Raw genomic sequence first — 25,186 nt, forward strand, 5'->3', positions numbered from 1 at the left:
TCTACGGATGCCATACAGTCGTTGAGCTGGAGAGGAGCGAGAATCTGATGTATAGTAACCATGTGGAAAGTCTTGAGCAGCATAAATTGGTTTAGATCGGAGAGATCTAGAATTCGGCGCCATCTTCAGGATTATAAAGTAACGGGAGTAAAACTGCCGACCCAATTCATCCTCTGGAACCAGTTCTATATCTCCCAGGGAGAGACGTTTTTGAATCTCTAATAAATGTTCCGGAGATGACTTTTGGAAGAGAAGATGGAAGGGTAGCATGGCGAATGATACTCAAAACTCGTAATGTATTCCCATTGAGGAAGAAAACTGGAGATCCTTCCTGCTACCGGGGATGTAAGCTCTGCGACAGTAACTGGAGCAGATAGAACATACATTCCCGAATGGAAGTCTGACTTCTTTTGCTCTTGAGAAGAGGCAGAACAGGGTATAAACCCAGATTTTGGCCTGTATAATAATAGTATTTAGCATTTGCAGAAGAACCACTATTTCCTTGAACGGTTTGAAGGATTCAAAATGTTGGTGATAAGGCTGCTTCAATGAGATGGAACCAAGTGACTTTCTCTGTACTGAGGCTGGTTTTGGAATTTTGAAGAACCTCATCGGTGGAAGGATCAAAAAACGTTTTGCCGTCAAAAGGAGGGTCTAAAACCTTATTCTGTATGTCTTGATGCAGGGAAGTGGCTGTCAGGTAAGTGTGTCTACACATGCAGACAGTGCCCATAATTGTCCTAGCCATGGTTTCTGTTAAATCTTTAACATCCTGGAGTTCTTGAATGGCTGCCTCTCTTCCTTCTGAAACCCAGAAGGCAAACTCATCTGCTGCCTCTTGAGGAAGCAGATCTGTGAAAACCATCCAGATTTGTCCAGTTTGGAATACTGAAGCATGCCAACACAGTAGCTGTGTTAACTTGCCCGAGTTGGAGAAGTGGTAGGGGAGTTTCCCTAAAGTGCTACTGGCAGTAAGACTGTAGTAATCTATCCCAGTGGTTTGTAGATCTCCAACTCTTAGTATCAGTCTGTACTAACGCAGGACCTTGGTAGAGTGGCAGAGCAGTCAGGCTTATCTTAAGAGGAAGATGTGAGCTGTAGGGAGGTACTCTGAATCTTAGACAGACGGGCACAACAACGAAGCACTTCCACATAGTTCTATAAAAGATATTTACTATATTTACACCAGAATCACTTTAAATACTTCAGATGTTCACGGTAGAACACTTAGGAATACTAGATAAAACACTTCAAAGGGCACTTTCACTTTTGTGTTTGTTTATTTTGAAGCATATATAGCACGCCAAGCCCTGAGGCATCTGGGTGCTTTCTTACAAAAGAAAATAGGTTACATTACCAGGTGTTACAGAATAGAGTGGTTACAGTTACAAAACAGAGTATTTGTACAAACAAAACATAATGCAAGGTATATACAGTACAGACAAATTATACTGAATACAGTATAAATAAGTATGGTTGCAGGTGGGTCATGAGAGAAAACTAAGCTGCGGACGTGGATGTTGTGCATTAGTTACCCAAACTTTGAGTAAACCGGTGCATTTTGAGTTGTCTACAGAAAATCCAGAAGGATTCTTGTGCTCGGAGTGAGAACAGCAGTGAGTTCCATTGTTTGCTAGCAATCGTGGGGAAGCTACTACCACGCGTCCGTCATGATCGTCACCTCCGGCCAGGGCAGCCAAAACGGAGCCCCTCTCATCAGATTGCCTTCGACGGCCCACCACAGGAGGTCCTGGGCGACCTAGGGCAGCACCTGAACGAGGTCCGACATTCTGCCGGAGGACTATGACCAATGAAGCTTGAGAGCCCACTGCAAAGATCTCATCCGCAGTCGGGCCTCTGGCACCAGAAGAATGCAGGATGCCATTAAACCGAGCAGCCTCAAGAACTCTAACGCTGGGAGACTCTGGGCATGTTGAAACTTGTGCACCATCTGCTGAATGTGGCGAGCCCTCACCTGGGGAGGAAAACACTGCCCCAGGGATGTGTCGAGCACTGCTCCGATGTACTGGAGCCTCTGTGTTGGCGTCAAGTGGGACTTCAAGTTGAGGGAGAAGCCCAGCTTGTGAAGGGAGTGGCAGGTGACGGACAGATGATCCAGGACTTGCAAGGGAGAGCGCGCCCTGATCAACCAATCGTCCAGGAAGGGGTAGACGTGAATCCCCCTTTCCTGAGATGCGCTGCCACAACCACCATGAGCTTGGTGAAGACCCTCGGGCGGAGGTCAATCCGAACGGCAGGACCCGTAACTGAAAGTGCGAGTCGACAACCGCGAACCTCAGGTGGTACTTGTGCTTTGGATGGATCGGCACATGAAAATAAGCGTACTTGAGGTTGAGAGACACCAACCAGTCCTGAAGTTGAAGGGCCTGGAAGACTTGAGAAAGAGTAACCATCTTGAACTTGTCCTTCCTGAGGAGCTTGTTCAAACCGCGCAAGTCCATGATGGGTCTCAATCGACTTTCTTCGAAATCAAAAAATAAGGGGAATACCATCTCTTGTTCCTCTCCGCTACAGGCACCAGTTCTATAGCGCCTTTCTCCAGCAGGGATTGAATTTCCTGCGCAAGGAGCGGATCCAGACTCTTCAAAGAAAGGTTCCCTGGTGGATTGTCGTGAGGCCTCTGCTGGAAAGGAAGACAGTAGCCGTGGGCTATGATCTCCAGAGCCCACACATCTGAAGTAATGGCACGCCATTCTACAAGATGCTGCGCCAGCCTTCCCCCAACCCAAGAAGCATGGGCCTCATGACTGAGCTGAAGCAGCTGCGGCATTACCTGAGGGCAAAGAGGCAACTGCTTGCGCGACCTTGGCACCTCGAGTACCTTGTTTTCCACCTCTGGCACTCTTACGGTTGCCCCTTTGACTAGCAGCTCCTCTCAATTTACTAAAGGGCGAGTAATATCGAAAGGAACCTCCCCTCCATTGCTGTCCCCTAGGACGAAAAGGCGGAGGTTGGCAGACTGCAGCGCCCAACGACTTTGCTGCAGCTTTCGAGGTCTGCAACCTCTCAAGACTCTCGTCAGCCTTGCTGCCAAAAAGATGTTCACCATCAAAGGGCATGTTGAGGAGCTGGGCTTGCACATCAGGAGCAAAACCCGACTTCCGCAACCACGCAAACCTGTGCATTACGGTGCTCGCCGCCATGGACCGGCTGACACAATCAACCATGTCCAGACCCGACTGAACGGATTCACACATGGCGTCCTTGCCATCCTGCATAATAGCAATGAAACCATCCCGTTCCACCCCTTCGGGAATATGATCAGCCGCTAGGGAAATCCAGTTCCGCAGAGTGTGCGTGAAACGAAACAAGGCACAAACAGAGTTGGCAGCCTGAAGCGCCATACCCCCAGAAGAAAATACCTTCTTCGCCCAGCCGTCAAAACGTTTGTCGTCCCTATCAGGAGGGATGGTAGGGTACGACGCTTGCTTTGCGGGGGCTGTAGCCGCCTGCACCACCAAACTCTCCGGAGTAAAGGTGCGTTGTCAAGTAGCAGGGGTCGCCACTGGTTGGGCGATATTTCTTCGGCAAGGACTTTCTCACTGCCGGGAGACTCTGCGGAGAAGGGCAGACCAACCCAGGTATTCAGTGACCCTCGACATGAGGCGCCGATATGAGATTCGGCATGCGTGCCAGGCTCCGGCCTACCAAACTCCACCTCCGGAGAGGTGTCTAAACCACTGATGTCGTGCAGCGACTGACGCAGGTCCTCAAATTGACTGACCAGAAACAAATGTCATCAGGAACCAATGCAGGAACCTCACCTTCCTCAGACCCCTCATGCACCTCAGAAATATAATCTAGAGGCTGGAAATAGGGTACAGAAAAAGGTACAAAGACATGTTTAGCCTTAGCCATCGCCTTTCTTGGGGGTGCCACCGTGCCACGGGGTACCTCCGACAAGGCTGCCTCGAAAGGCGTCGACGTCGAGCGCAGCGCCGACAGCGTCAACACAGGCCTCGAGGGCAGAGCCCTGAGCGTGTCTCTCGACAGCCTAGGCGTCGACGACTTCCTCGGAGACGGGGCCTCGAGAGAGTCCGTCGACGACCTCGGCGCCCCCGCGTCGATGTCTTCTTCGAAGACATCAGAGTCTCGCGGTCTCAATGGCGTTGAAGAACGGGACCTGGAACGGGCATGACTAGAACAACCATCCTTGTCCGACCGGGACCTCAAAGCCGCCCGGTGGTCGCGACGACTGCTCGAGCCTGAAGCCGGACGAGCGGTGTCTCTAGCGTGGCCTCGACCGGCGTCCTCAGACGGCGCAGCCGGACCGGAGCCCTACGATTGAAAATTCGCCAACATCTCCTTTCGGAATGAATCCCATTCATCTAGAGTGGAATGCTTGTTGGTACAAGCTACCCGCTGACCAGCGGACTCCTCGGAAGAGGACGGGGAAGGTGACCTGTGACGGCGCTTCCTGGAGTGCCTCGAAGAGGCAGAGGAATGGCGGGACCAACTCCCAAACCGAGAACCCTCGGACTCACGACGACGATGCAGAGAGTCGCCCCTCGAATCGTCCGTCGAAAGACCAGTGGAACGCGACTTCCAGGGCTTGGCCAACTTACCAACCGACAGCAGCTTCTTACGCTCCCGCAAGGCCTTCGAAGTGAGCGATTGGCAGTCGATACAGTCGTCCGTATCATGGTCCTCCCCGAGGCACCAGAGGCAAGCGTCGTGCGTATCCGTCAGGGACATCTTGGACCCGCACACCCGACACTTCTTAAACCCGGACCGTGAGGTGGAAGAAGCCGAAGACGTCATATTCGTTATAGCAATGAAAAAACAGGTTCGAAGAACCGAAAGAACAGCATTCAGTAGAATCGAGGCGCACTGAGATCTCCGAAGCGAACACGTTCGCGGAAAAAACGGAACTTAGGCTACAGGCGCCGTGGGTTCCTACTTCTAACATCCGGTGACGTCAGCTCAACGGAGGCCCTCGAGGACGGCGTATCAACGTCATCGACGCAGAAAGATTTTCCGAAGCAGCACAGCTGTGGTGATTACTGTCATAGTTATGGAATACGTCGGAGGACCCAATCCCCTCGAAATAGATGCGGTGTCGTCATCCGAATCTGTATCGGTGTCCTTAGACACCTTTTGCTTTTTGGGAGGAGGAGCATTGTCTTCACCCTCAGTCGACACTGGCGCTGGTAAAGGAGCTGCCTGTATGGGACCCGCTCCCTGAGGAGGCACTGGAGTCATCTTGTCCTTAATTCGTTGTACCAATACTTCCAAAAAGGGTTCAGTTAACAGTCTCCAGAACGGTGTTGGTAATTTCATTAGCCATATTTGACAGTTCAGACTGATTCTCTTCTAATCTAAAAGGAGATGTTGAAGAGTCCATCCTATTAGTTTGTTGAGCCGGGTTGTAAAAGTTAAAATACTTCCCGCCTGGGAACCTGAATATTGGTTAAAACCAGTTGTGGCCCGACTGAGTTGTTGGGATCTGCAACGGTTCTGCCAAAAGGTCCTCCATTTGAGAATAAAACTGTGGCACAATTTCTGAAGTATTTGCTCTGACTGGAGAACTAAAAAAAATTCTTCAGGAGGAACTGACATTTTTAGAAAAATCAAATTCCTCTGAGTGAGAATCTAGACTAATACGGTCATTTTGACTCACCGGTACCGAAGTTGAAACTTCGACAACGGACAATTTCTTTAGTCTGTGCTTCTTTGGAGAAGCCATAACCAAGCTTGGCCTCGAATGACAATGCGTATGCTTCTTACGGAAGGACCTGTGCATCTATTTCAGTACTGAGAAGTCCAAAGACTCAACTGCAGTAACTGAAAGAGAATGTTTTTCTTTTGCTACCGAAGTACTCGATGACTTGACTGCGGAAGCCAATTTGGCCCAAGCGGAAACCGGGGAATCAGACGGCACTGAATCAACCCTGGAGGCTTGGGCCTCTTTCAGGCAACTTTTGCCTGTTCGAATAGCTGAGCCAGATGTGCTTTTCCCCCAGTACCGTAATGATCTTGTCAGGGGTGAACAAATCTTGCGGTACCGGGTAGATCTTTCCAGATGGTTTCCCACCTGGAGGTACTAGCATTTTCCCACCCAGAGGTATTCTCGGGTGTAACTGCCTGGGGGTTCCCCTCAAGTAGTCCTGTGAAGACCCCGGAACTGAGGAGACAGTCTTCACAAGGGTACAGAGGGCAGGTGCTGAAACCCATACAGAACCTGCAGGCACAGTCCCCCTCTTACCGATGTTGGCCTCCTTCCTGATCCGTACAAAGTCCTTGGTCGCCTTCGGTATTGGTCCCAGCTGTTAGGAAAGATTTCCATTTATGGGTAATTTTCCCTCCAGTTGTGAACCCCCCCCCCCAACTTTTTGCTGTTGTCTGAGCATCCTAGCATGACTTTTGCCAGTGAAGCCCAGCCTTCTGTTGCACTTCGCTGGGCTTTTGCTCATTTTGTTATGGGGAAACTGACATGTCCTTAAGACGGTCAGTACTTGGTTACTATTCTTTAATAACATTTTATCAGTGCACAAAGTACCTTTCATTACAGTGCGCTGGGGTGTCTCATTTTTAAAGGCACTAGACACCCTCAAAGGATTTTTGGTGAATGTACAAGTGTGCCTTGGACAGAGCTGGTGGCAGCTGTTACTTTCTATGCATCGTGAACTCTTTTCAATGGTCCATACCGCGTTTGGCCCAGGACAGTGGCCAGTGTCTAAAATGGCCATGCCACAAGGTCCTTTGTTCTGTCCTTTGGCCATCTTGTCCCTTTGCCTTACCCAGGTCGAGCAGACCCGAGAAATTCCTTATTTGGTCATGCAGACCCCCACGTACACCAAAGTTTTTCGTGGGCTTCGCAATGCCTTGTGTGTGCGCTTCCAGGATGTGGGCTGGAGCGGTCTAGTTCCAATACACTTCCTGGGTGCCAGGATGTCTTGTGTGCTGGGATGACTGGGACCACCTGGTCCGCGATTGGTCCATGTCTGGGATGGTTGTATGTGAGCAGATCTCTCATTGGTTTTGCTTCGTTTTGGAGCGAAGGAGATTTTGGATAAGAGAAGGCATCTTTCACCCATTCCAGGTCTATCTTCTGAGTTCACACCAAAATTAGTAAAGGAGCCAAGTTTCCTGTATCAACGAAGCAGATCCATGGAACCGCTGGTGAACCGCTGTAAGATATGGCACCCTGAGCCCGATGTTGTCCCATCGGGCCCCCGGTTTCTGATCAAACCTAGAAGGCCTGCAGGGGCGCTTTGACCCATTGGAATAGAGGGACATACTATTCTCGACATCTCCAACTTAACCTGTAAGTGAGCCTTTTCGGAAGTGTTCCAGTGAATTGACTAGCTCATATGGGACCTTTGCCCTGGGACCGCCACCGTCTCGAGTTTCGACTTGAGCCTTTGGAGACTGTAAGCTCTGGGTATATGGCACCCTGCCGACGAGTTTCGTACACCTAGCATTCCTAGGTCTGGCATTACGAGAGTACGCCTGAACCAGAGCATATGCGGTCACTCTGTTGTCTGCTGTAGTGACAAACTTTGTGGGGGCCTTGCTGCTGTGTCCCCCTGTGCCGTCAGACTTGCTGCAGCGGAACTGGCCTGATCCCTTCATCAGGGGGGAGAAATCACCACTGTCCCGCCACAGAATCATTCCTGGAACGCAGCCCCTGAAAGCTGCATAGCCACGCAACTGCAGGATTTGAACCTGCGACCGAAGTGGAATCGACTGCCGAAGTTTGGTCCTGAGTGTGCCGAGGGTCAGTGAGTACTTGCAACCCTCAACGGTGGCGCCTGGCGCATTCATCCATCTTTAGGCACAAATGTCCCCTTAGGGCCACTCTTCTTTATAAAGTTAGCCTGTGCTATCAAGCCATTCCCAACTCTTGGATCCTGTTCTGCCCTCATGGGGAGACCCTCCTCGAATAGTGGGAACTTATTTGTCACTGCCTCACCCACCTTCCTGAGTCGCTACTGCCCCTTGAAGAGACACCGCTTTGACTTAACCGCACGATTGCGTGCGCCAGCACCGAAAGTACTTTTGAGCTGAAGGCTCCACTCATTTTAGGGACGGGACTGCCTCTTAGCTAGGGTGTGAATTGTGAAGGACTGCCACAGAGATATTTGCACTGTATAACTCCTTTCTTTGCAGGTTGTGGAACTGTACGGAGTAATATCCCTGTTGGCCATTGGTTACTGCGTATATGTTTGCTAGATTAGTGTTGTGTTGGTTTTGTAAATACTCCTGAATAATTACTTTTTGTTTGATTTAAAAGGCCTTTTATATATATATATATATATATATATATATATATATATATATATATATATATACATATATATATATATATTTGATATACACCTCACAGAGTAATTTGTGGTTTTGTTTACTGTATGTGCTCATTGTGGTGTTTCAATCACCCTAAGCACTCCTGAGACCTAGTCTTGACTGCCGCCTATGCTACCTCGATTGGTCTGGCTTGTCCAGAACGTTACACTGTTCCAAGAAACTAGGCTGGCCCTTTGAACCACTGCCCACCAGGTCAGAGTTCAGAAATTAATTTTAACACCAGCTGTGACATGGAAAGCAGACTACGGCAAGACCTTGGGTGAATTCCGCAGCAGAAAACGCATGTACTCACCGGGTGATGGATACTGAGGCATCAGACACAGGCATGATGAGGATAAGCCACTGAGAATTGATTCCTACAACGGCTGCATTGCTTGAATCCCGTTGTAAACACCATACGTCGGAGGGAGGTACCACGTTTATAATAAAAAATGAAAAGAAAAGTCAAACCAATGGCAAGAAAAAATGGAATGGACAGCTAAGAGTAATTTCCCAAAAAAGGGGGAGTCACGGAGCGCAGCAAAATCCCAACCTCCCACCCACAGTAGGCAGAAAAACAGGAACTGGGTGTGAAACGTTGGTGACATAGGGGTGAGCTGCGGGGCTGGCATGCATAGGGACGGAAGCGTGACGTAGCCTCACCAACTTCAGGTGAGGCTTTTGTAGCCAGCTTTTTCAGGCCCGCCTATGGTTGCATGACGCAAGAGAACCAACTTTTACGTGAGATGCAAAAATGGTGTCCATTATATACAATTGTGTTTTAAATGTCTTCTAGATATCGCCAATGGTTCTTTGTAAGCATTCCCAAATACAAAACGTTAATGCCGCATAGGTATGTTTGTATGGCACCATTTGCCTCGGGAGCCAAAAGTAGCTCCTGGTAGCTGTTGGTGTCAAAAGCTAACCGGGATCTCCTAGGCTGGAAGCAGGAGCTAAAGAGCCCCCAGCAATTACAAACCCTGCACAATCATATGCAAAACATACAATCGCACACAGCTTTAAAGAAAGATCCCCCCCCTACCCAGCCTTCAAACGTTACAAACTTTCAACTCCAACTACAACTGACATAACCAGCATTTGACCAACACTCCCACCCTATAGTCGTGACTTGCGAGGCCATCCTCCCAGGCAAAGCCATTAGTGCCTCATACACTTCACACCTAAAAGGCTTTAAATCATGCAGAGCAAACGGTACTTCTGATCTGGAACTTCAATCTCTTGCAGAATCTGAAATCTCTTGCAAACGGCAGCGACGCGCAGAAGAAATCCTAACATAACATTGTACTACAAATTCAGAATAACCCAAAGCATCCACTACAGTAAGACCAGAGCGCCTACACGTACCATGGTTTTTCTCATTCAGTAGATTTTTTGTAGCTGGCAGGAACATTTCCATGAGTTCCGGCACCTTCCGGATGACATGCACTGCACACAGAGCTGCCTGCAAGACAAAAGAAAATTAGCAAATGTCTGTATATTTTATTTGTGATGTATTTTATTTTGTGACAACCTTTATGGCTTAACAACGAAATAAAGTTATAACTGACTGATTAGCAATTGTGATCTCAAAACAACGGCCCACAATAGCATTTACACAAATCTCATACAGGGAGCACAAATGCAACTCGCCCCTTCCATCAATATTCCACCACCCACACAAAGCAATCAATTATCGCACTCACTACTTGAACTGAAAGAAGAATCTATACTACTGTCCCCATTAATTCATATGTGTACCAAGTGGCCACCACTAATGGCATTGGCAACTATTGATAAAAGGGAGTGGTACACATTTCACAAGCACTTTCTCCAGGTCATTCTGCTCCAAGTTTTTTTTTTTTTATGGGAATGCATGATAGACAAGAAAGAATTACTCTCTGGAGAGGAATTACCGCAAGTCTTTCTGGACATTACTGATAGTGAAAGTGTCCTGGAAGAGTGTGGGGTGGGAGGGCTTGGAAAATATTTAATCAACTTGGGGACCAACGTCCTAAACCAGAGGTACTCATTTTGAGCCTTTCAGATGTTTTGTACTTTAACTCCGACCAGCCATGGCCAGCCACCACTGGTGAACAATGCTGGGAGTTGTATCACAATTGGAGCATGCATATCCTGACCGCTGGTTCAGGTGTGATGTTATTGTACTTTATTTTTTCGGAGGAGTGCACATCTAAAGACTCAGACGAGAAGTATATGCTTGTTCAGTCTGTTAACACCAATGCCCAGTATTCCCTCTGTTAGTGATGCTGCATAGCTGGCTTAAGGGAGCCCACTGGTTGGTGGCAAACTCAACTAATTTTAGGGAGTACATTACTGATGTACCCCAGAGAGCCTATTGACGACCCCACGTAAAAACAGCACAGAGTTCTGCAGCCAGGTTTAGAGTTGCTATGGAAAAAGAGAAAGTGATACAGATGTAGCTACACATGGACATGTATGTGGGAGTGGCAGAGCTTCCTAATCTACTGCGTTTGTTTGAAAATTTGAAAAAAAAATCAGTTGCAGGGTTATATGCGCCACTGACGAGCCCAGTGACTTACTGGTTCCACTGCGGTAAACCCAAGATTACATTCGACACATTGCTGAATAAAGTCCGTTAAGTCAGAAGTCTATTTTTGGGAGTTCTGTGGCTCATTTTCTGTGACCCCTTACCCTTCTTGCTTTTTTCCCCTTGTATTTTGAGGTTTTCAAATGTTAATAGTCAGAGGGACTTCTACTGAAACCCCCCTGCCACTACATCAGTTTTTGTGTATATAGTCCTCAGTTTAGCCCCGTGGCTCCTAGGACAGAGGAGCCTTTTGAGTCTGACATTTTGGTTTAGGGGAGTAGGGTATGAGCAAGACTCAGATTGGTTCACTAGGGGTGCAAGCCAATACAATGCAATAGTAGCTCAATGTACATTTATGGTAGCCATTGTTAACTCATTTGCTTTCGGCCAGTGGCTTTCTTGAAGGCAACCACAAGGCAGACCTAAAATGGCCATTAAGTACACTTTGGCGCTTTGTGAGCCGAGCCATGCACGCTCTTTAGTGGTGAAGACTGGCTTAAACCAGTCCCTAGACCGAGGTCTGCCATTAGACGACCTGTAGGGATGTCCCCAAGCCCTTGGCGATTTTTTTTTCAGGCTAACCTGGTTGGGAGCCTAATGCTATATTCATGTGCATAGTGTGGGACTGGAGAGCTGGCTTGGGCAGTCCATGAGTAAGGATTTATAGAGGAAACATTAACTCTGCCTCAGTCTTGCTGAGTTATTTTATTAAGTCCTCTTGAGCTTAGCAGGTATACTTATCTGGTGGAGGATACCTGCCATTTGAACCACTGCTGCATTTTAAGTATCAGATCTGGCCATATTGGCTGAACCCTGTGCCAGGGACTGATCTTCAGTTGGTATTTTGGGGCACTACTTGTCCTCCATGTCTGGTGAGCTGGGAACTATGTGCTGGAACAGTCTCTGGGCCGAGTGATTACAGCATCAGCGTGTTTGCGCCTTGATCATGTGCCTTGGGGGTAGGAAACGGCAAAAACCCCAATTCTCTCTGCCTCCATTGGTAGTCTAGGTTGTTCTGGGTCGCCTTCATTGTGTCTTCTTTGCGAGGCCATGTTCTGCTGGCTGGCTTCCCACTTGTGTCCTTCACACTGCTGGAATCTGCTTGCTGCGTTTCGTAAACCTTTCCAGACCACTAGAATTCAGTGCTGGTTGGGGAGCTCTCCCCTGGCGGTATGGATTCATGAGGTAGACACAAAACTATAGGCAGGCTCAAAACAGAAATTTATAGATGGACATGTATATCTAGAGGAGTGTGATACAAAATGAGGAAAGGCTGTGAAGGAGCATGAAATGAGGGTGACCCTCTCCCCTCTTATGAAAGCTAGGAAATCAGAAACAAATTAAATCAATGTGCATATTGGTTTTACAGGTTTTCAAGTGTTGTATGGGAAATGACATGGAAAGGTCTGTCACAGTGGGTATTGGGAAGTGGGGGATGAAGCTCCGCCAACCATATGTAGATATGTAAATCTTTTTACCTGAAACTGTTTCACTATCAAAATGCTAAATGTTTCATTTTAAAATGGGCAAGTTGGCATGTTACTGCCCATCTGTTGGCACAGGGATCTTTTGCTGTAGAACAAACGACATACAACAAACTCTCCTTGGATGGCAGTACTGATGTTCTTCGTCGTCTGGGTCATTCATGGTTCAAGTCAGTCAGTTAGTCAATAGCTTAACCTAGGATAGGGCCATTGATGCAAAACAGGATATCCATACAATATTCATATTAGAATAGCAAACAGATCAATAGTTAAATTAACTATTCAAATGATTAAATAATTCTAGGGGTGCTGCTAAACAGCCGTCCAGACCGACCTTAATTGATCAGCTGTACTGGCCTCGGATTAATCCTGCATAATTATTCTAAATTGATCAAACCCGTGATCGAGGTTGCCTGTACCCGGCGCTGCAATGCAGAACACTATTCGACAAAAACCTGGGTACATATTTACTATTGCTCATATCCAAGCTGCTCCCATTGGTGTCAGCACCTGACTGATTATATATGGCTGGACCACTTTTGCAATGGTGCAGACAGGCTAAAAAACAGTGGTCTGGAAGGTTGCCCCAGAGCAATGCCAGTGATTCGTGTTAATTCAACCGTTCCACCCATCACTTTTTTGGGTATAGTGCCTCTTTTTCTGGGCAGAGAAACCCGCCAAGGGTGTCTCCTTTCCCCATTACTGTTTGCACTACTAGCAGCGTGCGTACACTTGAAGCATAAACATTGTGGATTATGCATCTCGGGTTTGTTTGTTTATTTATAATGCACACCAGACCCCGTAGGTGAAAGGGCGCAGCAACAAGAAGGTGCAAAGCTTACAAGGTTACAAATAGTTTCACATTCGGACACATTATGCATTATATTTACAGCAAAAGCAGGGTTACAACATGTTTCAAAGATAAGACGATATATCCGTATCTCACAATATTACCACAGATATACAAGTTTGTTAGGTTCTCTGGTTCACAGGACTGTGAAAGGAGTCAGCCATGGTGGGCAGGCTACAAGGTAAGGTTAGTAGTCAGTAGATTTGAGCCAGTTGATGTAATTCTTTCTGAAATGTGGATATGGTTGGTCTACTCTTAGCTCGTGGGGCAGAGCGTTCCATATTTTGGCCACCTTCACTGGAAAGATGTTACCGCCAATTTTAGTGAGTCTAAATCTAGGTACCACAAGGCAGTTGATATTATTCATTTTTGTCGGTCTGTTGGAGGTTCTTCCGGTTAGTCTGTCTATTAGGTAGCTAGGGGCCGCATTGTTTAGTGCTTTGTGGGTAAGGGAGACCATTTTTATTAGTATTTTGTTATGGGTTGGAAGCCAGTTATGATGTCGTCTGTTCGAAGAGATATGTACTCTTATTTAGGCCTAGTGCAGCTCTTAAGGCATTGTTTTGAAGGATGTGTAGCCTTTTGATAATAGCTTTGTTAGCGCCACTGAATAGGGCGTTGCAATAATCTAACCTGGAGAGTATTAGTGCTCTCGCCAGGATCATGCAACGGTCATTGGCGAGGAACGGCTTACCAGCCCTGATAAGCTTACAAGTATAAGCAGTGGTAGATGAGGAGATAGACCCTATTCACCAACGCCTGGTCCGCGATGTGATCCCCTGAAAGAGGGAGGAGAATCTGTTTATCATCTGTATAGTTAGTGTAGGTGATACCCAGAAGGTCCAGATCATCGAACAATGGTTTGGTGAATATATTGTATAGGGTAGGGGAGACACAGGAGCCCTGGGGTACACCACACTGGATGGGTGTCGGGTCCGCTGCTGCTGATTGGGAAAACACCCTCATTGCCCTCGCGCTCAGGAACGATTCTATCCATCTGAAGAGAGATGGATAGAAGTAGAGAAGTGAGTGAGCTGAGTCCAGGTGTATACATAGGGACTTGTGATCCATCAGGTCAAATGCAGCCGAGAGATCAAGTAATAGGAGAAGAGCTGTCTTCCCTTTGTCGCTCAGCTCATCTACCTGTGTTTTTAGGTCGATCAAGGCGGCTTCTGTCCCATGTAATGGATGGAGGCCAGACTGTCTAGCTCCCAGCAAGTTATGCAGATCAAGGTATTTTTGGATCTGGATGTATGCCACTTTGTCAAGTATTTTGAATAAATATGGTACCGTCGTAATTGGGCCTTTGTTTTCATTGGATGGAGAGTGTCTCCAGGCCGTTTCGCAATTCCTTTTTAGTTTGCGTAAATCATTTAGTTGTGGGGTGAACCAATTGTTTAGGTGAGCTTATGGTTTGGTAGCTCTCTGTTTGAGCGGGGCAATTTTGTCTAATGTGCAGAGCATTATTTTTTTGTATTCATGGACCATTGTGCTTGGGTCCAAAATATCAGGCAGTGACTTAAGAGTCAGGAGAATAGCAGGGATCACTTTATCCACTGTTATGTTCTTTATATTTCTAGTTAGGCAGGGTGGCGGTAGTTGCGGTGCCATAGAAGGAAGTTTGGTGGTTGATCGAGTGAAGGACACGAGTGAGTGGTCAGTCCACGAAAGTGGCGGGATAGTGGTGATAGTAGCTGTACAATTATGATCAGCTACCCAATCTAGCGTTCTACCTTTGCTGTGAGTGGGTTTATTAACTTTCTGTGATAATCCTAGGGCCAAGAGGATATTGGTTACTTCAGAGGCATGTTTGTCCTCTGGATCGTTAAAACCTAGATTAAAGTCACCCATTAGTAGTAATTGAGTAGTTGTTTTCAGATTATTAGCTAGTAGGCTGTGTTTATCCTCTTCGAAAGATCCAAGGGGGCCAGGTGGTCTGTAAGGTAAATGGATAGTAAGTCACTGAGTTCATTAGAGGGAGTTTGGCAGTGAGGATTTCACATGAAGGCGAGGTTTGTGGAGGGGCCAGTCTTAGTGATAGGCTTGCTTTGGAAATAATAGCGATTCCTCCACCTCAGGTTCCGTCTCTATCTTGCCTGGATATCGTGTATCCATCTGGGATGGCTAACATAAGCAGGGCCCTGTGGCATTGCGTAGCCAGGATTCCGTTATAGCAAGGAAATCAAGGTTTTCTTCTATTATTAGATCGGCGATGTCCATAGCATGGGCAACGAGGGATCTTACGTTTAATAGTGCACCTTTGAGGGGGTGTACTTCTAGTTTGGCTGTCGCTTGGCAAGGCCTTTATGAATTTGAAGCAGTTGACATAGTAGTGTGAGTTGTAGTCAGGCTGGCAGTGGTGTAAGGAATCACTGAGGATGTGGTCTGGTTAATATTATTAGTCTTTCTAATGGCAAGGCAGTTAGTTTTCTTATTAGTCGGTGGTAGTGAACTAGTAAGTGGTTCGTATAGTTTAGCAAGTCTTGCCCGTAGTCTAAGGTTGCAATAATTAATGGTGCAGGGAAGAGTGGCATAGGCTTCGGGACTTGTGTCACAGGTTTAGGTAGGGCAGAGCTAAGGTTGTCAGCTACCAAACTGGTCAGATTGGATGGGACTGGTTCAACCTTAGGTGAAGCTAATCTATTGCAGAGTTCTACAGAGCTAGTGGAGAGGAAAGTGGTGGCCATCTTTATACAGTATGCTATACTTTGGAATTACATGTTTGGCAGGGGGGTATATAATAACTGGGCACACACCTTAATCACGGTTAAGTGTGGTGGTTAAATTGGACAAACAATAGTCAGATAAGATCCTGGAGGTAATGGTCTAAAGTCACTTAATCTATGGGCCGGGGCCTCGAGGAGGCCGGACTGATTGGTAGAAAAACGGTGCATTAATGCACACAGACAACAAGCACATAAGCATGGGCCTAACATTCACTTAAACAAAGCATCGGTGCATAAGATGATGTTAAGCAAGTCTTGATCATTGCCATAGTATATAATATGAGATAGATACGTTGTTGGAGCACCGTGGGAAATGCATAGAAATGACTATCGGCTGAGACATACTATAGTATTACGACTAGGCAGCATAGGATGAACCCACAGTAGGGAAAAACAGCAAACGTAGCTACAGGCAGGTGATTAAGGGTCAGTATATATTACATAGAATAGTTGGGAGGTTGCTTAGGGTAGAGCGCAAGGCATGCTTTGCAGCGGATGAGGTAAGCACAATTAGGCAGGTCAGGACACAGAATTACATTCACAATCAGTTCAATCAGAGCAAAGATTACATATAACGTGGCGGTACGCTAGTAGGAGGGCACCGAGTGCAATAGCGTGGCGGGATAATACGCATAGTACCCAATTGCAACGAAGAGTGAAAGCAGATAGGCAAGTAGTGGCCGTGAATTATATTCGTAATCAGATCAGAGCATAGATTACATGTAAAGTGGCACAATTAGGCGAGTAGGACACTGAGTTATAATCACAATCATTTCAATCAGGGCATAGATTACATATAACGTGGCGGTACGCTAGTAGGAGGGCACCGAGTGCAATAGCGTGGCGGGATGTGGTTGCACAGTCGGGCCAGAGTGTTCAATAAGGCAGTTCGGGAGGCTAGTGAAAGCAGTGGACAATGGGCAAAAGCATTAGGCAGTGAAAATTGTCAAGGTTCACAAGTGGCATAATGGGCCATTTAAGGCATTTAATAGTGCGAGTCGCAGGTCCATGTGGGATTTCTATTATAAGTATAGAAGAATCCGGTTCTAGTACTTACGGCCTGATGTGTGTTGCAGGAGGGAATAACAGCAAACTTCAGAGCTCGATTGGCAATGCGACATTAGGCGATAAATGAGAGGACATGACGAGCAGCACAACAAGTAGATGTGGTGTGAGAGACCTTGGATAGGTTATTGGGCAGGGGTACTAGCAGAAGGCGTGAACAGCTAGTGACAGGCTCGGGACAAGTAGTGAGCATTCGAGGTTGTGCCTTAGAGGGAGGGCCGGCTTCTCGCCTGCCGGCAAATGGGGGCAATGCAAATAGGATGGCTCCAGCCAATCCTAGCCAGACTTGTACAGGCTGTGTGGCAACACAGATGTAGATGGCTTGCTAATGCAAAGCAGCCATCTTGGAGCGCCAAACCTCGTGGTTTAGCAAGTGCGGCTGCCACGAAATAATATACAAAAGCAATTTCACCATGCTCAGATGCTTGTGGTGTCAGGATTGCTAGATGCGGCGAAATTACGGAGTTAAATTGAAGTCGAATCTAGATATTTCCAGGATTTCACATAATTGGCTAGTTTTGTCTGAATAAAGCCCAAGGGCTTACCGTAGTGGTGGGCCCACCCATCCAGGAAGGGGGCACTGCTCCTGCAGTGGAGCTCCTGCTGCTTTCGATACTGAAGACTGCAACAGTCCACTATATGTACGCCAATGATATTTCTGTACATACTAGACCTACTAGGCCTTGTGAGCATTCAGAACGTGCAACTGCAGAGAGAGAGAAGGGATGAGGAAGCGGGGGGTAAGTGCTAGGTCTACCAAAGAAGGAAGTGCTAGGGAGTAAGCAGATGTTAAGTGACTTAGTGAGAGTGGTCAGCTGCCATTAAATATGTAAGTGTAGGCCTGTGGTGGCATAGGGTACCAGGCTCTCTTGATCAGTCACCCCTGCACCGCTTCCGGGCTTCCACGCACTTGGGGGGTGTAACTAACCTCTACAGCCCCTTGCACTTACCCAGAGCTGTGCTGCCCCTGTGCTGCACTTACTGTGAGCATCACTGCCCAGTTTCCTGTCCCTCTCCCTGGCACTTCTCCCCCTCCCTTCCACTTCTCACACTTCTCCCCCCCCCTTTCCCCTTGCACTTCTCATTCTTGTACGATCTGAAAGACCAGGCCTAGTAAGATAGTTTGTCTCGTTCTTCCCCCCCGTTGACCTGCAAACCCGCCCTGAATCCCTCGGTGTCTTGTCGCACCTAAAAACACTGGTGTGCAGGTGTGTTATAAATGACTTATCCCATCATACATCCGCGATCCTGACATTAACCTACTACATATACTGAAAGACATTGAGCATTTTGGTCATTATTCAGGATTATGTATTAATAGGAATAATTTGGATGTTTCCCCTTACTAATGAAGTTCCTCCATCAAGGGACCTTTTAGGGTTTAAACGGTCTCAAACATCCATCTTATACCTCGGTGTTAAAATTACTAGGTCACATAAAACACTATTCGACAATAACCTGGAGTCATTTTTCCTATTACTCATATCGAAGATTCAATCTTGGTCGAAATTACACCTGTACCTATATGGTCACCTTTCATTAATGAAGATGATTATCCTTCCCAAATTGCCATTTATTTATTTTTTCCCCAACATACTGATATTGCCAGGCAGGGCGTTTCAGTATACTTCGTTTGATTTAATCTGGGGCCATGCGCGAGCTAGACTTGGATTGAAACACATGGTAGCCCCTTTTGTTATGGGTGGATTATCATCCCCAGATTTTGAGCTTTACTACTTAGTAGCCCAAGCCCAAATTATTCATTATTGATACCTTATTTATGTCCATCATCCACATGTTAAAATAAAATTGAAAATCCTGTACATCTGATCCAGTTCGTAGTATGTGTGGTCAGCGTATGTTCTAAATTGAATCGCTGATTGAATTTACCTTACCCTACAAAAGGAACATCCCTTTGTGAATTTCCCCAACGTTCCACGTCATTTGATATCAATATACGTAATAGATGGGGACAAGGAGGGATCACTGGGACAAGGAGGGATCACTGGTGCTGGGTGACATGTTCCTTACTGGTCACTTGGTTAACATGGGGGACTTCTCTGAGAAATTGGGTAATGATCCAACAGTGAATTTACAATATTATCACACTAAATCAGCTTTTAAAAGTGGACAATCCACCCTTCCTCACGAAATTCAGCCCATCCAGTTATAAATTGCATTGTACAAGGTACTGGGCGTAAAAAAAACTGGTCTACTCATTCTATACACTAGTTCGGCATAATTAGTCTGTCTCCATCCATATAAGTTCCCGATGGAAATTTGACTTTGAGCATCAGGTTTCAGATTCCATCTGGAATAATTGTTAACCAAAATGTTTCATTAAACCAAAGACTCTTGCTTATTCAAGTTAAAATACTCAATAGGCTTCATTACACTCCTTCCAATGTTGCCAAATTTGCTACTGGTGCCAGCGATGCATGTCCTAAATGTCTACATGCACCAACTGACTTTATCCAAATGGTTTGAGGTTGTACATATATCTCCTCTTTTTGGTTGACAGCGGTGAATACTGTTTTCAGAGATTACCGGTATACCTCCTTTTCTAGCTCATATTAAGTACTTACTAGGTGACATAGGTAAAGTTTCTCCTATTAATTTTAGGTTCTACAATCTCACATGTTAAACATGTGCTCAAAATGTGAAAATGTACCAGAGCTCCTACTAACACAGAATAGCTTTGAGAACTGGACAAAGTTAATGATGGAGAGGAACTTTACATCAGTCTGGTCCCAGCCAGCCAAAGGCTTAAAGACATTTGGGATGGTTTTCGCATTTACTTGCAGAACAGTACAAGAGATTATATCTTCCGTAGGAGGCACGTTTATGTTGCAGTCTAGAGATGGAAACTTTTTCTTAGGTAAAGGTATTTTCTTCCTTTTATTTTATGCTCTGGCATCTACATTCATGTCACTCAGTAGTGTGTTACCAACATTTAGTGTTGGAAAACGTAACGTTTAAAAAAACGAAATTATGAAATAATTCTCACCCATGTACAACTACCATAAAAACTAATGTATCAAATGCCATTGCAATTTCCTATAAATAGTCCAAATCATTTTAAAACAGTCTTCGAATGAAATAAGCAATTGCCCTGCACCTAAAGTGCAGGACTGTTCCCTAAATCAAATCAGAAGCTTTACCGCTTGTGGGAGCTATTTATTAATACTTAGTATGTCCGCAGTAGAGATATTTGATGGAAATGGACAAAAGTATCTACAGCCTGCAAAATAAATAAAAATGAATAAATCCACTACATATGTACATAACATTATAAAACCATATGTACTTCAGCAAATGCACCAATGAAAATTAAATATCAAACTATTCTGTGAACATTAAAATTCAATGTTATAAGAAATTGTACATCTTTAAAACCAGCCAGGCTGAATTATGTTTAATCTATGTCTGCCCCCAGGACTTTTTCTACAAATCAACATGCTTTCAGTATACAATTATCTACTACACCATAAATAATGCAGTCTGTATAAACCAACAAACCCTTATGAAGGGCATTTCTTTTCCCATGGTTTTCTTACAATGGCAATAATAGGGGACAAAATATAAAGTGCAATAGATTTTCAGGAACATTCCCCACCATTAGGACAATATTGATCACAATGCGTGCTAGTTGTCCATGTAGTATGAACTGAAAATAGTCCAAACAATTATAATCATGAGCACTCTCATGGAAAAGATATCTACTTTAGTTCAATGGGATTCCAAACACAACATTTTGATTTCCAGGTTGGACGAAGTAGGCTACTAGATTCACTGTGGCTCAGTACTGGACTAACAAACCAAATCCTAGTTTACTTCTTTCGAAGGATGGGGCACAGTTCCAAGATTGTCCCACATATCTCTTATCCCAAGAGCAATAGACCTGTCCCTGATGCATCTCAGCCAAGAGGTTTCCGTTTCCCTGGGGTAGGACAGACTCAATGCAGGCCTGTTGTAGTTAAACAAAATCTCCCTGTTCCAGCTGGCCGAGCACATGCTGCAACGGGACCATATGGAACATTTGGGACTTTAAGTACTTGTTGAGACGACGTAGATCCAGAATTGGCCTACAAACCCCTATCTTCTTTTGCATTAGAAAGTATCTGGAATGTACTCCGAAGCCCCAGAGCCACTGGGGGACGGGCTCAAACGCCCCTTCCGTAACATGGACCGCACCTCCTGCAGAAGTTGTGGCCCGTGTAGTTCTTGCCACTGAATCGGAATGATACAAGGACACCCATGTAGGAACTCCTAGGGTTTCCCCTGTCCGAGTGTCCTGTCCGAGTGCATCCAGCAACCATCTGTCCGTGGTGATCTTTTCCCACATGCTGACTGTTAGGAAAGATTTCATTTGTGTGTAATTTTTCCTCTATTTGTGAACCTCCCCAAAGCACCCCCACAACAATTTTCTTTTATTTGGCTTTCCTATCCTGACTTTTTCCAGTGGAGCCCAGCCTTCAGCTGAACTCCCCTGGGCTTTTTCTCACGTGCTATGGGGAAACCAACACATCCTTCAGACTGTCAGTACTGGTAAACTGTGTTTCCCTTAGTCTTTGACTAGGCTGCCATTCCTTGTTAACTTTTTAACAGTGCACAATGTACCTTCCAGTGCTGTGCGCCGGGATCCTTTTTGTTTCATCTCCCTAGACACCATCGAATGAATTTTTGGGTGATTGTACGAGTGTGGCTGGGACAAACTGGTGGCAGCAGTTACTTTTTATAATGTTTAACTTCTTTTTACTGAATCTCACCGCGTTTACCACTTTTGGTTCAAGACTGTGGCCACAAAGTCTTTTGTTCTGTACCATGGCCATTTTGTCCCATGCCTTCACCCAGGTCGAGAGACCCGGGTTTTCCTTATTTGGGCATGCACCTCCGGCTAAAACCGATCTAATTCGCGGCCTTCCGCCCGTCATGTGTGTGCGCCCAGGAAGCTGGTTGGGACTGTCTGGTCCCAATCCATACTACTGGTGCCAGGATGTCTGGTGAGCCTGAATGACTGGGACCAACGTGGACCATGACTTGTCCACGACTGCGATGCCTGCATGAGAGCAGATCTTCAAATGGAAGTCCTCGATTTTGGTGCGAAGCTAATCTTGGATACGAGAAGGGGCTCTGCATCCATTCCAGGTCGATCAACTGAGTTCTCCCCGAACTACAGAAGAAGTCAAATATCCTGCATGAAGAAACTGAATTGTGAAACCGCTGGAGACGCTCTAGAAGGTTTTGGCACCCTTCACCCTTTGCTGTACCGTCGGACCCCTGTTTTCTTCATCGATCAACAAGGCCTGCCAGGGCGCTTCATCCCTTTGGAGTAGTGAGAACAACTACTCCCGGCATCCCATGCCTACTCACCGAAAGAGCCCCTTTGGAAGTGTTCCTGGCCCATCCAGTGAACTGTCGAGCTCTACCTCAGAGCATCCTGCATAATCACTGCCATCTCGAGTGGAAGCCCGAGATTTGGGACTTCGCTTGCTTAGGGTCCTGTGCCCTCTCCTGCCAAATTTTGCAGGCCTAGCTTCTCTAGGTCCCGAATTAGGAGAGTGCGTAACGCAGCCCAACACCCGTGAATCCCTCGTCACTACCTGTTGGTGACGGTCGCTATAGGTGCCTTGCTATTTCTGCTCTCCTGTGCCCTAATGCCTGCTGCACCGGAATTTTCTTCATTCCTCCTCGGAAGCGGAGAAACGGCAACTGTCCCGTCACAGACCATTGTTCTGTCCTGCAGCCGCTGAGAGCTGGAGCGCTGCAAAACTGCAGGACTAACCTACTAGCGACCTCGACTAGACTGGCAAAGTTTGGTCTGGACTGCGCCGAGGGTCGGTGAGTATTTGCATCACTTACTGGTAGCCCCCTGGCACAACCAATCCCTTTTTACGCACGAATATCCCCTAAAGGTATTTGATATTGGCTGGGGTAGCTGGGGCTTCCTAGCTATTGTCACCTTTTGAAAACTGCTCTGCTGCCAAGGGAAGATCCTATTCGATTAGTGGAAACCAATTCTTCACCGCCTCAAGGCCCTTCCTGACTTGCTACAGCCCTCCGAAGAAGACCCACTTTCTACTTCACTTGCGCGATTGTGCGTTTTTACGCACAACTGTACTGTTGAACACAAGCCGCCCAACTTCTTAGGGCTGGACTCTCAGGTCATTTGTAGCATTAGGGAACGTATTGTGTGTGTGTGTATATATATATATATATATATATATATATATATATATATGATACATTACTCACCGTAATCGTATTTCTGATGCTTGTATCTGCTTAGATTCAGATGCTGTGCATAGGCCGACATCTAGTGGAAGCTGCGGAGTATTACAGTTTGTTTTTCGAAACTCGAAAATGGGCGTCGACACAGGGCGTGCCAGTAATACTATCCCTAGTGTGACGTCCACTGTACCCAAGATCCCTCACGCGTCTAGGATCCTCAGATTGTATTTTTTCTGACATGAGGTAGCATGAGGAGTAGCGCGAGTACAGATAATCCAAGCAGACAGAAAGGTAAGACTACAAGCAATCATGTGCCTTCTCTCAGAGGGGAGGAAGGGTGGGTCGCATGTGAATCTAAGCAGATACAAGCATCAGAAATACGATTACGGTGAGTAATGTATCCCTTCTGAGGCTTGTGGAATCTGCTTAGATCACATGCTGTGCATAGATTAGCGAGCAGTACCTGAAGAAGGAGGTGGGATGTGAGAAGGGTCATGAGCAAATAAGTGTCTTAGAACCGCTTGTCCCACTTGTGTATCTGCTTTGGAATGGGTGTCATTGCAGTAATGCTGAGTAAAAGTGTGAATAGAGCTCCAAGTAGCTGCTTTGCAAATGGTGTCAAGGGGTACATTTGCAATGAAAGCCAGAGTGGCCCCAATGCCTCTAGTAGAGTGGGCTCTTGGCATGAATGGCAGAGTTCTTTCAGAAAGTGAGTAACACAGCTGGATACAGTTAATAATCCACTTCGAGATGGCACCTTTAGAGACGCGATCCCCTCTCTGCCTGTAGCTACGGAGACAAACAGTTGATCTGTTTTTCTTAGCGGTCTGGTTTTATTTACATAGTATAAGACCGCCCTACGCACATCTAGGGTGTGTAGTTTCACCTCAGCCGAGCTTTGCGGGTCCTGGAAGAAAGCCGGAAGCTCGATGGACTGGTTTACATGGAATTTTGATATAAATTTAGGTGAGAACCTAGGGTGTGTGCGTAAAACCAGTTTGTCTTTATGGACAGTAAAGAAGGGATCCTGCACTGACAGAGCCTGTATTTCACTGACCCTTCTTATAGAAGTAATAGCTACTAAGAAGGCCGTCTTAAAAGTCAGGTGTTTGAGACTGCTTTTATGCATGGGTTCGAAAGGGGGGCCCATGAGCTTGGCTAGCACCACATTAAGGTCCCACCCTGGTGGTGGGTTTGAAATAGGAGGGTGAAGTCTCTTTACTCCTTCCATGAAGGCTTTAACTACTGGTACTTTCCACCACGAAACCTTGCTATGGGAAGTGGTGTAAGCCGACAGGGCTGCCAGGTGTACTTTCAGTGAGTTAAAAACCAATCCTGCATCTAGCAGGTGGAGCATGTATGTAACAATAGTGGAAGGAGTGCAATCAACCGGGTTGATTTGTCTACTCTGGCACCAGATAACGAACCTCTTCCACTTGTCAAAGTAACAGTGCCTTGTGTTTGGTTTCCTAGATTCCTTTAGGATGTCCATACACCTCTGTGGCAAATTGAGATGTCCAAACTCTATGACCTCAGGAGCCATGCTGCCAGGTTCATTGAGTGGGGTTGCTGGTGCACTGTTTGACCTTGGTGCTGGGACAGTAGGTTGTACCAGGCTGGAAGTTTGATGGACTTGCACACCGCCATCCTGCGTAGGTGTGGGAACCACGGTTGTCTTGCCCACATGGGAGCAACTAGGACGAGCGTCATCGATTCCCTGTTCATCTTGTTCACCACTTTCCTGATGAGAGGAGTTGGTGGAAAAGCGTACGCAAACATCCCTGACCAGTTCATCCACAGGGTGTTCCCCTGGGAGTCTGGTTGGGGGAACCTGGATGCAAATCCTGGGCATTGTCTGTTTTCGCTTGTGGCAAATAAGTCTATAGTGGGGAAACCCCACTGAGAGAAGATATCTTCTACGACCTCTCTGTGTAGAACCCATTCGTGTTCC

General features: G+C 46.4%; 1 protein-coding gene across 3 annotated transcripts in view; it reads right to left on the reverse strand.

Annotated features, from left to right (window-relative positions):
- AP1G1 (adaptor related protein complex 1 subunit gamma 1) overlaps positions 1 to 25,186 on the reverse strand; it is a 1,918,561-nt gene that overhangs the window by 1,558,355 nt on the left and 335,020 nt on the right. For all 3 annotated transcript variants that reach the window (XM_069635469.1, XM_069635470.1, XM_069635471.1), the window contains one exon: positions 9,676 to 9,772. In XM_069635469.1, the coding sequence (XP_069491570.1) occupies positions 9,676 to 9,772 (97 nt within the window). The remainder of the gene's footprint in view (positions 1 to 9,675; positions 9,773 to 25,186) is intronic.

This window comes from Ambystoma mexicanum, chromosome 1q, assembly GCF_040938575.1.
Source record: "Ambystoma mexicanum isolate Mex_15411 chromosome 1q, UKY_AmexF1_1, whole genome shotgun sequence".
Classification (NCBI taxonomy): Eukaryota; Metazoa; Chordata; class Amphibia; order Caudata; family Ambystomatidae; genus Ambystoma; species Ambystoma mexicanum.